Below are 16,331 nucleotides of genomic sequence, written 5' to 3' on the forward strand. Positions count from 1 at the left end.
GGATTAAATAGTTTTAATTTTTTTAGGGACCAATTTGTTCAACATTGAAATAGAAAGAGATAATAGAGTTGTTTTTAACAGTAATTTTTTCATATTATCTAAATAAAAATCAAAATTTAATGAAAAAAAGCCACAGTTATGAATCATTACATGGAAAGAACTCTTTGTTTGATGATTATGAATTAGAAAGAGAAGCAGAGGAGATAAGGAAATCATGTCTCTACTGCTTTGAATGGTTACAATATATATATATATGAATCACAAATTGGGATGCCCTAAAGAATCAAAGATGAAATGGTTGTTTAAATTAAGTAACAAGCCATATGTAGAAGGCTGTCCAGAGTGTAAGAGAGAATGCTGCTACAACATAACTCCATAGCATTAGCACTGAAAACTCACTCTCTCCTGTTCCTAACATCTGGAGAATGGTTCCTGCAACAACATATACTCTTTAAGCATTAGCTACCCATATGCATGTATGGTAAAAGTATCATGGAGGTCTTTGTACTAGGAGTCTGATTGCATTTTACCTTTTTTATTAAAACAATGAGCAACTTAGCCCCTCTACGTTAGATCAAAGAGCAATTTGTTTCTACTATTAAAAACTATTGTGGTTAACGGAATAATCGAACTGCTACACGTGATGTGTCACGTGCACCTTATGTTGACGTTCAAGAACCAATTTGAAACAATAGAAATAGATAAAATTTGTAACATAAGAATCACTTTGCTATTTAATCTAATGTATAAGGACTTATTTGTTATTTTTTAGTAAAGGGAGTAAAATACCATCCAAGTGGTTTATGATACTTTTAGCATGTATGTGTAGTAAGTACCTATGTTCATGGCTGGTGGAATGGCATACTGCAGCAAGAGAGTGAACTGATACAAGGAATAAGACCCCACCAAGCCTAAATGCATTGCAGCTTTAACAACAACAATGCCACTTGCAGGCAACAAAATGTTCCTTATTATAAGAATCCCTACAATGAGGGATGTTTTCACTCCTGACCCTTTCAACCCTGTACAATGTCATGTTATCTGAATTAGACCGGATTGATTATGAATTAATCAAGTTATTAATTTAAAAAAAAAGTTTTAGATTAATTGAATTATGAATTAGTACGGGCTAATTAAACTAATTTTTAATATATACATTTTTATAATATTTTTAATAATTTATTTAATTAAATCATTTAGATCAATTAAACTGTCAAACTGATAATTTGATTAATAATATGTTACCCAGCAGATGGTTAAACCTTTTTTTTTAAAGCAATTTACCTTTAAGAAGATTTGCTCCCACTATCAATGTCATGGATGGGATTCCTGCCTCTCTGCATATCATGAATACATGATTAAATTACTTATCGGGTCCCTGTACTATAGAATAAAGAGTAAATTAATCCCTTTGCTACAGATGTAAAGCAATTTACTGTGCACATTTCAAGTAAATAAGTAAAATTTTAAACCACCTTAAAAAAAATGCTGGTTTATTAAAGGATGAATTTGCTAGTTGCTACTATTCCTATAGCACAGGAACCTTGCCAAGTAGTTTAATGGGTTAATATAACTTTTTAGTTCCTAAACTTGGCAATTAGGTCTTTTTTGGTATCTAAACTTAGCAACTAATTCATTTTGGTCCTTGAGCTTGGATTCCATTAAGATTTCATGACATGGCACCCTGAGCTAGCTCCAATTTTAAAATTTTCAGACTATGGCGTGACACAATTTCAAAGTGTCATGTCATCAGATCTTGATAGAATTTAATTTCAATATCAAAACGGACTTAATTTACGAGTTCATGTACCAACAGGCAACATGAACCAAAAAGTACAGGTAAAAAGTGGGTAGATATAAATCAGTCTCAAGATAAGGAGCAAATAAGAGCATGTGTTAGGATTTTTATATACTTACCCTATAAATTCAATGGAACTGTAGATGACATGAAAAGGGGCACTATCCACAACCAATGCCTTTCTAAATGGAGAGACTATTCCAACAATAACCCCAACAATCTATAAAATCAAAGCACCAAAACATATCATTTAGTTTAAGCTCTAAAGTTACCTTCTATGGCATATGATTAACGAAGGCAGTGAACGCCTACCGCGGCGATTGTAGACGGTGCGAAAATCATCTTCAAGCTCTTGCTTCTAATAGTAGTCATAAAACATTGCTTCATCTTTCCAAAAGTTGACATCTAAGAACAATTCATGTGAAAAAAAATAGTATTTGAACAAAGCTTAAGCCTCAAGCAAAGCTTCGATTATCGTCAAATGCAGACACATATATTGTTCGATAAGAGTGGAGATATTTGTATTCAATGGTGGAAATATACCCTTTGATTCCCTTCATCAGGTAAGTCAACATGATATATATTGTCCTCAGAGATACCGTGTGAAACAAGTAAAGGCTCTGCCAACGTCTCCGAGAGTATTTCCGCGTTTTCTTTAACTATGCTGTTTGCAGACGTCCGCATTATAGAATACAATATGGACCAGACATAAATTGCTTGCATCTGTATGGTTAACAACAAAATTACAAGGTCGTTAGTATACGAATTACATTGGTTTCCTTTTCTTCTGTTTCGTATAATTTTCAATGACTTGTCATGCAAGAGATGGTTTATATAGTGTGTTCATGCAACAAGTTCTATGCTGTAAACCAAATTGACATGCAGCATAACAGCATTTCAAAGGTTAGATCGAGATCTTTTGACCCTCGAGACTTGTTCTGCCTTTTAGTTCAAGGCAAAAGGCATGTGCCCTCGAAAAAATATGGCATTGCATTCAAAAGGGAGAACAAAAAATATGCATTAGACACGAAATCGAGGCAGGCATTGAGAGACATCAAACATTTACTCACAAACATGTCTTATTATACATTTCTTCGTTTACACATTCATGGAGCAAGAGTAGAACGGAGGATACCGCTAGTGAAAGCAAAGCATAAGACTCTCCATACGTAGAGCAGGTGGATGAATCTCCGAATGGACTATTCGTTTCTTCGCAGAGAGCTGGTAGTATGATATTAAGCATGTTCCCCAAATTAGCTGTGAAAATATCAAACACATAAGCCTCGTATTCAAACTTCGGGTCAACAATGACAAAGATGCAAGTGAAAAACATGGTGGAACACAATGTACTGAAGAAATCACGTTACCTGCAGACGAGCAAGCGATTACTAGTCCCTTTAGGCATGGAGGAGTTTTTGTAATCTTTACAAGTATACAACCGAGTACCGAACCGATGATACATGAGATAAAGATGTTTACTGGCATAAACCACCTAAAAATGATATATTTGTCAAATGAATAGGATGATATACTTTGAATTCGTGTCATATACGCTGAAAATGAACATAAAACGAACTCACAAGGTCTCTAAAGTCTTGACCGTGCTCGTTTTGGCAATACTGCAACCGATCAGAGCAGGCAAAAAAACATAGAATACCAGCTGCTCATGTGAATTTGTTATCATTAGTCCTTTGTCTATACAATATATATATATACACAAATTCAAACTTACATTATTCAAATGGTGCCTTGCATTTGGTCCCAAAAGATCAACACTTTCAGTTGCAAGGAACAAACCAATAGCAAGAACCAGTAGTACTTTTATAACTGGCATCACTGATGTAATGAACAAACTCAGTAACTCCATTACAGTAATTTGCCAAGAAATTCAGTCCTACAAAGGAAAACCCGTTTTCAGGTTCAAATATAAGCTATGTTATTCGGACTCAGAATGTATGTTGGACACAGATATATCCAGTACAAGTATACTTAAAAAACCATACTTCATACTCATATCGGAAAACATATTTAGGTACTTCAAGTAGCTATGGAAAGTATTGCAGTGAAGAACATAAAAAGCTGCAACATCATAATGAAAATGATTATTACAAAAAATGGCAAAATATGTGACAACATAGCCATTTTTCTTACCTTCAAAGAGTAAGGGAATGTTGTGATTGAACCTTTGCATCATAGTGGGAAGAACAACAAATTTCCTTAAAAAGTATGTTAGCTGAAGGGAAATCTTTGTTTGTGTTAGGAAGGACTCATGTTGGATAATAAATTATTTATTGAAAAAAGAGGAAAAAGACACCATGACCCAACTATCAATTTTTCCTCAACCACCAGTCCTCTTTATTTCAACCCCCACATTTAAACCATGTGCTTTTGTGATTCTTAAAATTTTAAATTTACTAAAATCTTTTCTTTTAGGATTGATTGCATGAACAATTAGAGGTTGGTGGTCTACTGGATGAGTTTGTATAGATATGGAAAGTTTTGGGGAAGGGTGGGTAGAATAATTAGAGGTTGGTGGTCTATTCAAGGTTGTGTGTTTTTTCCGAAGAAAGCACGAATCGTCGGTTCTTTCGTCCTCGTGCAAGTGAGCAAAGGCCAATTCGATTGCGACGGCACAGGGAGAAACACAATTCACTCGTATCCCGTATTTGCCTAACTCAGCTACAACATTCCTAGTAAGGCCTAAAACAGCATGTTTAGAGCCTGTATATGCATGAGGTACTAGGCCACCTATAACACTTGAAACACTACAGGTTGAAATGATTGAACCCTTTTCTTGTGGGGTCATAATTGTCGAAGCATGTTTTATTCCAAGGAGAACACTTTTGACATTTACATTCATTACGGTTGATCAAATCGATGATTTAATTGCTCAAACTTCAGTTTGATTCAATTGAATAATTATTTTTAAAAAAATTGGTTCAATTTATCCATTCTCTTATTTTGGACTAATACTCTCTCTAGTTTGATCCGGTTTTAAAATAATGATTTTTATATTTAGAATTGAGATAAAACAACATTTAGTCTTTGAATTTTGTAACTTTTTCAATTGGTCCCTAAATCATATTTTGTTCTTATTAGTCCTAAACTTGATTTATGTCAATATATAATGACGTGACACTTTGATATTATGCCACATCACCATATTATAATTTACACTTTTGATATAAAATCTAAAAATTGTAAATATAAAAATTATCTTTTTAAAAATATTATTTTTGATATGATAAATCAACCAATCATTCCAAATTATTTAATTGAAGGTAAATTGAAAACCTTCCAGAAAAATAGAAAATATTTTTCACTATTGATTATATATAAACTAGGTATAACCATTTAATCAAATTAAATCGAGTTAAAAAATATCGAGTTAATCAAGTTGACAAATCTTATTTTAACAATTGAATTGAATTCAATTTTTTTTAATTGAATTGAGTTATAAAATTTTTAATCAAATCAAGTTGAATTAACAAATCTTATTATTTATATTCAATGTTAAGTTTACATAGACCGATATTTTAACTACATAAACAATATAACAATTTTAAATTTTAACTTAACGAGTAAAAATTTATTGACATAAATTTGCCTTTTAACTTCATAATTTTAATTTTTCTCATTCGAATTTTTAAATAACTCAAATTATATAATTAATATTTGAGTTAAAATAAAAAAAAAATTAACTTTTTTATTCGAGATTAATACAGAATTTTCTCTAAAAGCAAAATTCCTTAACGTTTTATTTCAACATTCCCTTTATTATACAGTGTAACTTCTCAATTTTTTCCCAAACTTCACTCCATAATTATTCAATGCATCAGAATTCTCCAAGAGCCTGTATATGCATGAGGGTCTAGGCCTCCGATGACACTTGAAACACTATAGGTTCAAATCATTGAACCCTTTTCATGTGGGATCATAATTCTAGCAGCATGTTTCATTCTCGAAATCAGATAATTCGTAATTGAGCATATTGTTATACAGTGGACCTGATAATCCAACGTTGTTGACCATGATTTCGAATGTCCCGAACTTTTCCACTGCATAGTTGACCGCAGACCGAGAGTGAGACATCAGAGCAGCAAATACCAGACAGAGAGTGAGACATGCATGTTAAAAAGAGAGTAAAAACGAAGGGTCAGCAAACCATGAACTTGGAACTGTGAAACCAGAAGCTTGAAAAAAGACGGTGCAGCATGGTTTATAACTTCCACTTGCATGTCAGAGACACCAAATCATCAAGCAAACTACCGAAACTCTTAGACACCACCTTATCAACCTCTATTGGCACCGCATCGTCTATTTTTTTTGTCGGTGCAGTTGAAGACTCGACTTTCCCACTAATCCCGTCTTTGCCTCGAATCTTTTTAGACAACACAAACATGCTGTTCATGGACTTTAAAAGATTTGGGGAAAAGACGGGATTTGCGGCGTTTCGCCTTTTTCACCTCCTCCACAACAGGTGCAGTCACCATCCCTTCTTCCCCGACCTTTTTCTTGGGTCGTTTCGCTTCATTGGCATCCAACTCCGACTCCCCAGGCTGTTTAGATGAAGAAGCCAAGGGCTTATGAGATCCGGATTTAGCAGGTGGCGGGCTCTGTTGGTTCAATAGAGTAGACTGGATTTTGGAGTATTCCACATCTTCTTCAGAGGAAGAAGCGACTGGTGGGACTAAAATGGCCTTTGAACGGTTTGGTGGCATCGAAAGAGAGTGGAGAGGTTTGTTTGATGGTTTTATAGGGAAAGAGGGAATGGAAGCTACAGAAAGAAAAGGCATCCCAAGGGACGTAATAAATACTGACATCGAAAACATAAGAAAACAGTGTGAACATCCTGAACACCTGTCGAAATAGCCATGCATGAGCACTAGAATCCATTTCCCAACACCTTGATCCACAAAAAAAAAAGTTTTAAAACGTGCATTCAATATGATTGTGGGTGATGAGGTAGCTGCTTATGAGGAGAAATTTGGGGGTGAAAAGGCAGGTGCTTTAATGGAGAAACAAAGGAAATTGAAGATTGCTGCATTTGAGACTCGAGTTGTATTCGGAGATGAATGAATTGGTAGTGAAAGTGTCATGGGGTTAGATCTTTTTGTCTCGCGATCCATGTGGCCTTAGGCTATCCATTCGCTCCAAACTCGCCTAAATCAACCTTTGCTCCCAAAACTGAAGATTCTTTTAGAATTCCTCTAAGGTATCAATTTGTATAGCGGAAGCAATTGTGCCAAAAGAAACTTAAAAAGAACAACAGAAAGCCACAGAAAAAACGCACACAAAATGTTTGAGTAAATGCTTAAAGAATTCTATTACTTTTAAGAATTCAACTTACAATGGATGATCTGCAAATGAGGGGAGGCTCTCTATTTATAGTTGAGCTCCCCAAAACAGACGATTAAGATCAAATTACATCGACGGACAAGATTACCCTATCCCTTGATTTTAGGGATTTACAAGATTACATCATATCAAATCAAATCCACAATATATGATTCCCAAATTTACTAAAAATAGTCTATGTTGCCATATCTTCATTATCGGGCCAACCAGGCTTCAATCTGACAGACTTCTCTAATAGTTCTTAGAATTGAGTCCATTCTCGTTGGCTAAATAATCTCCATCTAATCGATAGACCTCCATGGGGCGTATCCTATGCCATGGCCACGGGCTTTACACTTTGGCCCGTGACATTCTCCCCCACCCATTCTCGCAACACCCTCGTTGTGACATCTGAATGACATTGACTTGATTCACCTTAAAACTCTCTCATTGCCTTGGCTTTTTCCCGACTTGTCTTGCGATCGGATTGTCCCTTCCTTCAGAACCTTTACATCGGCTTCTGTCGCCTCTTAACTTGAATCGTTGCACTCGTTGGTATATCTCATTGGCAAGAAGTCTCCGCTCTAACTTGTCCCAATTTTGACTTGTTCCCATTGGAATCCCCTTGATTCTCGCATCTTGGCTTCGTACCGCCCATAGTCTTTCAGCCTCCTTGTTTAAGAACTTTGAAAGGGCCCCTACGACCTTGCCAAGCCAACAAGTCAAAATTCAAAACACTATCAAAGTGTTCGCAATGTACCTTACTCGCAACATTTACTCATTTCAACTGCTTTTGCATATCTTCTTTTCCCTCGAAGTCCGATACAAAACCCACATTTCCCAAAGGTGGCGGCTCCACAATCGACTTCACAGGCCTCATTTGTCTCATGCTCCACTAGCTTTTTTGGAGGGGCTTTCGTAGCATTTTGTTCTATTGAGTTAATGTTTCTCTCATACGAAACATCTTCGACTAGTTGGATTGATGACAACACATTTGTCCTAACCTTTATATCCCGATGCACCAGCACAATAATCTTTGATAACGGACCAGTGACAATATGAATTTGATCGACCCATGGATACAGAACTATCTAGATCCAGTCAAGGAAGTTCAAGCCAAGTACATAATCGTAATTATCTAATTGGATTACCTCAAAGTCTTCATTACCCTTTCATTTGCCGATTTGTAGCTCCACATTACGAACTACTCCCACAATTGGGGCCTCCTCAGAATTTACCGTCTTGATCTTTCTATTTGATTTCTCAATTGAGAGACCAAGTTTCTCCGCAGCCTTTTCCGATATAAACAAGTCCCATGCTCCCGTATCGACAAGAGCACTCCTCTTTTGACCTACAATGTTGATGTTTACAAACATCAACCCTTCTTTACCATTCCTTTTCTTAGGAATGAGCACCATCGAATTGACCCTCGATGTTTTTTTCTCAATGGGCTTCGCCTTTTCCTTCGGCTCACCTTTCTTTTTGATAGCTGAAATCACCGATTTCTTCGGACATTTTCGCGCCATGTGTGGTCTTTGACACATGAAGCATTTTATCCTCTTCCCCTTGTCCTTTGGGTTGTTGGATCTACATTTCGCATCTCATGATTTCCCGTTGCCACTTGTGCTATCAGTACTATTTCTATCATCGCTATGTCCCTCTTCAGCTTCCTCATGGTTTCTCTCACTGTTGCCCTTTCCATTAGGCTTAGACGACTCAAACTCGTATTTTGTTAGACCAAGCTCAACAAGGACTCTGCTTCGACCATGGCTACAGTAAGTTCGGTGATTCCTTGCCTACGCAACTCATGCTTTGCCCACGGCTTTAACCCATCTTTGAACCAAGAAAACGCTTCTTTCTCGCTCAAGTCGAAGATTTGAAGCATCACCTCGCTAAATGTCCGAACAGTGCCTTATTGAGTGAGACGACGCAACTTAGCCCGAGCCTCCTTATCGGCATACTGTGGGTAAAATTACTTCTTCAACTCTCTTTGGAACTCCTCCTAAGTCCCAATTGCATTCCCACCACGTTTATCATCCGTGGACCTATGACGCCACCATAAAAGAGCCACATCAGTAAAATAGATTGAAGCAGTGTTTACCCTAATAGCATCATCCTCGATGCTCATTGCTCGAAAGTATTGTTCCATTTTCCATAAAAAGTCCACATCCCTTGCGGACCTTGCACCCTTGAACTTCTCCGGTTTGGGAACATCCATTGCTTGTTGCTTCGGCCTTGAAAACAACATCCCATTACTCAAAGCAGCTTTGTAAATCGTGAGCTCCCCCTTAAGCTCTTCAATTTCCTTCTTCATGGCTAACACCATATCCTTAAGAGTCTCATCCATCTCTGTCAGCTTTTTCGTAGTGGAATTGACTAATTCATTTATCTTTTTCGCATTGGCACCAAGAGAATCCAACACAAATTCTCTGAGTTGCTATTCTATTGAGTCAAACCGATCTGTGCGTCTCTCGACCAACTCAAACGTCTCCTTTATGTTCCTTACGAAGTTCTCGAGATTACCCACTCGATTTTCCAAAGCTGTCAGCATGTCCCTCGAGCGACTTGCTTTTATGGCCCTCCCACGGGTCTGTATTGGCTAATTATGATCAACAACTTCTTTCGACATCCAACGGTGCCTTTGAACCAATAACTTTGATACCACTTATCACAGGGCTAGATCTTTCGTCTCGCGATCCGTGTGGCCTTAGGCGATCCGTTCGCTCCAAACTCGCCTAAGTCAACCTTTACTCCCAAAAGTGAGGATTCCTTTAGAATTCCTCTAAGGCACCAATTTGTATAGCGGAAGCAATTGTGCCAAAAGAAGCTTCAAAAGAACAACAGAAAGCCGTAGAAAAAACACACACAAAGTGTTTGAGTAAATAATCAAAGAATTCTATTACTCTTAAGAATTCAACTTACAATGTATGATCTACAAATGAGGAAGAGGCTCTCTATTTATAGTTGAATTCCCCTAAAACCGACGGTCAAGATCAAATTACATCGACGGACGAGATTAGCCTATCCCTTGATTTTAGGGATTTACAAGATTACATCATATCAAATCAAATCTACAACATATGATTCTCATATTTACTAAAAATAGCCTATGTTGCCATATCTTCATTATCGGGCAAACTAGGCTTCAATCTGACAGGCTTTTCTAACAGTTCTTGGAATCAGGCCAGTTCTCGTGAGCTAAATGATCCACATCTAATCGATAGACTTCCATGGGACGCATCTTGTGCCATGGTCACAGGCTTTACACTTTGACCCGTGACATTAGCAGCTATTTCGATGTTAGAATATTACAAGTAGTGAATACATTATAAATTTTGTTATTATATATATGTTACATAAATTTTACCTTTTATATAATAATTTAGTAAAATATATAAACTTTAATATAGTAAATAGAATTTTAATTATTATTTAATATAGAATAGATTTTTAGTAATTTAATTATAAAATGGGTTTAAATAATTATTTTTATATTGAAAAACATTTTAATTTAATGTATAGTTATTTGTTATAATCACTTGGCGATTGTAGATGTATTTAATTTCAAACAGATTCGATCATATTTAATGGATTAATTCAAATACTCACATTAAATTATTTCCTTAATAAATTGATACATTGAGATACCTCCCCTAAAACGCAAGCCAGCCACTACCCCCCACCAGTTTACTAATATCTATTTCGCTATCATGCACCAATTCGTGAAAAAGCTTATTTATTAATTTAACATTTTATAATTCATGGTTTAATTTAAATGCTTCATATCTTTATATCATTTTTTTTAAAATTACGTCATTCACATAAATAAGTTTAAAATCAAAGCATTATTCTCATACAGAATTATTTTTAAAAGATATAATTATTATTGCAAAGTTTAACAGTTCTTTGACCAATTAAGATACAACAAAGAAGGGGAGGCCACATAGCTTGGTTAAACAAAGAATAAGAATATCATGTCAACAACAATAGAAGACTTTGGGGGTTTATTGTGAATATCAGAAAATACCATAACAAGAATATAAATGTATGAATTTTCATCATGACATATCATGTGATAATAATAACAATAATAAACCAAATACTATGTGATACAAAAAAAAAAAAAAAAACCCCTTCCAAATTATTAAGAATACAGTAATGATGTGCACCAAACTGTTGACATATTTAACCTGCACCAAATATTATTGTATGAGTTGCTTGTTAAACAAGAGTAAAACTATGTAATTTACAGATAAAAATTTCACCTCAAATGAATATGCTAATTTATCACTGGTAGAGTTTGCAAACCCGGCCTAGGCAACAACCTGTATGTGCAATGCATATCGGCCATGAGTGGAAGATGCACGATTGGTTTCGAGCGTAAAAAGGGACAAACCGATACTTTTTTTTACCTTTTCAGCTTTTGGGGTGAAGACAACTTTAACGGCCTCAAACACCTCTCCTATGGGCTTTGCAGCTTCAATCTAAACGTCAAAACGTAACACTTTAAGTTGAGGTAACTATGCTAATCAACTAGTACAAAACCAAATGGTTCCGACGGAATATTACCTCTCGAACTTTTCCCTTGACCTTATAGTACTCGATTACAGGAAGGCTGGAATCGAGAAACACCTTGAATCGTTTCCTTATTGTTTCGATGTTATCATCTTCTCTTCCCTTCATTAAGAAGACAAGGATAAATGGTTTAAACAAACATAAAATACACAAGACAAAAAAGAAACAAAGAAATCTTCTAATGTAAATCATATAGATAACCTGGTTCCTACTCAGAAGACGCTTCTCCATCTCTTCTTCAGGGCAATTGAAAAACAGGACAAATTCTGGCTCGATTTTTGTCTGCAGAACCACCAAATTTTCACCATGTTAAACCTAACTAAATAACGCTGAGAAGACTATGTGAATACAGAACCACCAAACTTACAACAGCTTCGAATGCTGCACGGTTTTCTTCATTACGAGGAAAACCATCGATAAGGAACTTGTCATTACCACTTTCCAGCATTGCTTTCTCGAGAAGCTTAATTGTGACCTCGGAAGGAACAATCTTTCCTTCTTTGATCATGTTCTGAATCATGGTTCTGTGGAACAGACGATAACACGTGTTAAACATGATCGTGCAGAAAAAGGCAACATGTCGAAAATGGTCCAAATGACGAATTACATACTCTGTATCTGAAAGGTTCAAATTGAAACAACTATTCTAAAACAAAATTGCAGACAACTAGATTAGTACATGAGCAAGCACCCACTTCTGCCCCTAACAAAGAGGAAGCTCTTCAGAATTTAAAAACCAGAACAGAGCATGCAAAAGGCTTATCTAACAATGCAGGGAATAGAGAGCAAACCTAGAAATTTTCAATTAGTTGAGGGTAAAACGCCAATCATATTCAACAAACACATCCTATCTTAGAAAGTTGAACAGATCTGATAATATTTTTTCATCTCATTTCAAGAGCTGAGGATAGAAACCCCACTCAAGTTCAATGCAAAATCCTATACTAGAAAATCGAACAGATCTCGGTAAAAGTACCATTGAGACCCCTATACTTGGTGTCAGATAATTTTGCCACATTTACTCAAAAAATGAGCAAATTAGTCCTTATAAGTTAAATCAAAGAGCAAAGTAGTCCTTTTAGTTAAAATTTTCATCTATTCTAATTATTAAACTAGCGATGCTGATGGAATAACCAGACATGGCGTGCCACATATTCCTCATGTCGACATACAGGGATTAGTTTTTAACAGTAGAAATGGATGAAATTTACAATAAAAGGGCCAATTTGCTCTTCGATCTAACATACAAAGGCTAATTTACCCATTTTTCAAGTAGAGGGGCAAAATACAATCCAACTCCTAGTACAAGGGCCTCTATAGTACTTTCATCGAGCAATACCAACTATATTCAATCATAACAAACAAAGAAGAAACATATTTTTCTAGTTAGCTAGGAACCAATGCATGTCCAATTTTTGCAGGCATGGACGACATACCCATTTTCCGAACCAGACTTAATTTCTGCTCGGAGAAGATCTCCAGCACTGAGATGGGTGTAATGAAAGTGTTCGACTATATTTGCGCATTGGGTACCTTTCCCACTGCCAGGGCCACCTGATCAGTACACAAAAACGGAAATAAACTCAGTTGCTGTAAGCATTTACAAACAAGAAATGGATGAAAACGTAAAGCCTAAAGCTACCAAGAAGAATTTGCTTACCCAAAACAAAAACAACTCTAGGCTTTTTTTCAGCTAAGCTAACATTGATATCCTGTAGTTATAATATCATTAACTAAGCTGAAATGGAAAAAAATAAGCAATGCAATGTTTAAATAAAAGGATAATTTTCACAATGTTCATTACCTTGTTTGCAACATTAACTGCTCCCATTAGTACAAAACTAGCTTAGGGATCGAGTCCGTTTAAATCTGCATAAATCGAAAAGAAAAACGGAAACAAAAAGAAAATCTAAGAAATTTTAATAGACAAGGTACGAGATCTGAATAAAAACACAAAAGTCTCGAAGAACGTGAATTTGAATTCAAATCTAGAATTACAAAAGCATTCGCATTGGAATCGGACTCATGAATTCAAATTTCAACGTAAATTTGAAGAACTTTGATGAAAAATGAGGTAAAGAACTCAATTACACACAGATCAAAAGAAGAACGTAATTTTGAATTCAAATCTAAAATTACAAAAGCATTCACATTGAAATCGGACTCATGAATTCAAATTTCCGCGTAATTTTGAAGAACTTGGAATGAAAAATGAGGTAAAGAACTCAATTACACACAGATCAAAAGAAGAACGCAATTTCGAATTCAAATCTAAAATTACAAAAGCGTTCCCATTGGAACCGGACTCATGAATTCAAATTTCCACGTAAATTTGAAGAATTTTGATGAAAACTGAGGCAAAGCACTCAATTACACACAGATCAAAAGAACGTAATTTTGAATTCAAATCTAAACTTACAAAAGCATTCGCATTGAAACCAGACTCGTGAATTCAAATTTCGACGTAATTTTGAAGAACTTGGAATGAAAAATGAGCTAAAGAACTCAAATTACACACAGATCAAAACAAGAACGTGACTTTAAATTCAAATCTAAAGTTACAAATGCATTCGCATTGGAATCCGACTCATGAATTCAAATTTCCACGTAATTTTGAAGAACTATAATGAAAAATGAGGTAAAGAACTCAATTACACACAGATCAAAAAGGAGAAAACAAACAATTTGCATTGAAAATAGAAAATCAAAGAAAAAAAATGAGCAGATCCGAACAGATCCGAACAGATCCAATTCATAAGAGAAGATTAAATTTAAATATATATAAAATTAAACGCAGATATTAGAAATTACCTGAAATATTCTAATGAAGAACGAAGGAAGGAGGGAAAGGAGGTGTTAAAGTAATTAAAATTGGTGTGGTGATGTGAATGGCCACTGCCTTTTCCTTTGCCTTTGATTTTGGGATGACCATTGAAGGGGGCCTTTTAAATACATTTGAATGAGCCTGTCCTTTGCCCTGTTTGGATCTAGATCTAGACGAAGAAGCTTTGGGTACCGTAAAACTTACACGTTATATGACCCAATCAATTTCATACATCTAAACAGATTTATCAATCACCCACTTTTAATGGCAAAAAAAAAGTGTCTAAAAAGTTTTTTTTATTAATTTAAATGTGTATATTTATTTATTCAGATTCATTTTAAATGTGATTTAAAATATTATAAAAATTATGGAAAATAATAATAATACTCGGCCTAGTTCTCAATTTTTTTCAGTGGATGGTTCATTGGAGCATGTCGAACTCACACTTTACACTTATGACACAATAGTTGATGGATTAATATCAGTTATAACATATTGCTCTTAATTCTACTTTAATTTAACATAGTTTGATATACTTTTATAACGGTATTGTTAATGCAATGACTGAAATTTTATTAAGTAAAATATGCTTTAAGTCCATGTATTTTTTGAATATTTGAAATTTAGTCTTTTGACTTTTTAAATTTAAAAATTTACGTCCAACAATTAACACAGTTGAAATTCTTTTGTCAAATTCAAGTTCATGACAATGTCAATTTTTTGTTACATGATTATCAAGTGAATTTTTTTTTGTTATTTCAAAATCGCACACCGAAAAATTTTAACAAAAAAAATTAATAGTGTTAATAATTAGATTTAAATTTTAAAATTTTAAAAATAAAAAATTAAATTCGTTAAAATAAAAATATATAAATTAAATTCAAAAATTAAAAGAAAAACATAAAGTTATAACATTTTTTAACCATTTTATTATTATTATCCAATTACACAATTAAAACCATAATTTTAATGGCAATAACCAATAGTGTTATTGATTTGGATATGCTAATAAAATTGTGTAAAAATTGAAGATCAAATTACGTAAAAATAAAAGATTAAATCTTTAATTTCAACATAGTAAAGGGACTAAAAAATTAATAAAACCTAAATGTAAAATATAAAAGTTCAACATGGCCCTGCGGAGGGCCGACATGCGTTTATTTTCTGCGGAAATACCACGAATATATTTTGTTTTGAAATTTCTAGATCTTAGAAAAATCTTCATTACATGAGGAATATTGTTTTCCCATAGAAAATCGAAGTATTTTTAATATAATAATAAATTTAATTTTTAATATTTTTATTAATTTAAATTTTTGAGCCAATCGTTTTTCAAACAGAACACTAGCTAAAATATTAGTTTTTTTAACGATGTTGATGTAATAATTTATATTTATACATTTATACTTTATGTTCTTATAACATTATTTATTCGTTAACAAATAATTTAAAAAACATAAAAAAAATTAAAAAAATAAATTTAAATTTCAAAAAAGTTATAAAAAGTTCAAAATATTAATTTTCTTTTTAGCTAATTCTTCTGAAAGATTGAAGGTAAAATCTAACTTAGAAAAATTAAATTAACAAATAATATAAATTTTAAAATTTTAATTTATCATTATATTTTTTAAGAAAGGAAAGGCATGGTTTTCCTTTCCCTAGGATTAAAGAAAAGAAATTTAATAGTTAATAAATTTGAGGATTGAGATTCAAGCTTCTAAATTTTTTCACAAAAAATAAATAAAATTTTGTTTTACGACGTGAAAATCCTTTATCGACCAATTTTGTTTTCGAAAT

At 34.1% G+C, this 16,331-nt stretch overlaps 2 protein-coding genes across 2 annotated transcripts; both read right to left on the reverse strand.

Annotated features, from left to right (window-relative positions):
* Positions 1-153: 153 nt before the first annotated feature.
* LOC107919024 (protein PIN-LIKES 3) lies at positions 154-4,052 on the reverse strand. Its single transcript, XM_016848565.2, has 11 exons — positions 3,950-4,052; positions 3,531-3,692; positions 3,379-3,458; positions 3,166-3,290; positions 2,934-3,055; positions 2,342-2,521; positions 2,111-2,203; positions 1,918-2,018; positions 1,285-1,337; positions 837-1,022; positions 154-432 (listed from the first exon to the last, which is right to left on the reverse strand). The coding sequence occupies exons 2-11, from the start codon at positions 3,663-3,665 to the stop codon at positions 308-310; spliced, it is 1,200 nt and encodes a 399-aa protein (XP_016704054.1). The 5' UTR covers positions 3,666-3,692; positions 3,950-4,052; the 3' UTR covers positions 154-307.
* Positions 4,053-11,112: 7,060 nt separating this feature from the next.
* On the reverse strand, positions 11,113-14,861 carry LOC107920073 (UMP-CMP kinase 3). The gene is made up of 10 exons (XM_016849591.2): positions 14,522-14,861; positions 13,515-13,579; positions 13,371-13,422; positions 13,147-13,264; positions 12,078-12,234; positions 11,912-11,992; positions 11,705-11,812; positions 11,548-11,619; positions 11,401-11,460; positions 11,113-11,325 (listed from the first exon to the last, which is right to left on the reverse strand). The coding sequence occupies exons 2-9, from the start codon at positions 13,539-13,541 to the stop codon at positions 11,449-11,451; spliced, it is 627 nt and encodes a 208-aa protein (XP_016705080.1). The 5' UTR covers positions 13,542-13,579; positions 14,522-14,861; the 3' UTR covers positions 11,113-11,325; positions 11,401-11,448.
* Between the last annotated feature and the right edge of the window lie 1,470 nt (positions 14,862-16,331).

Source organism: Gossypium hirsutum, chromosome D13 (assembly GCF_007990345.1).
Source record: "Gossypium hirsutum isolate 1008001.06 chromosome D13, Gossypium_hirsutum_v2.1, whole genome shotgun sequence".
Taxonomy (NCBI): domain Eukaryota; kingdom Viridiplantae; phylum Streptophyta; class Magnoliopsida; order Malvales; family Malvaceae; genus Gossypium; species Gossypium hirsutum.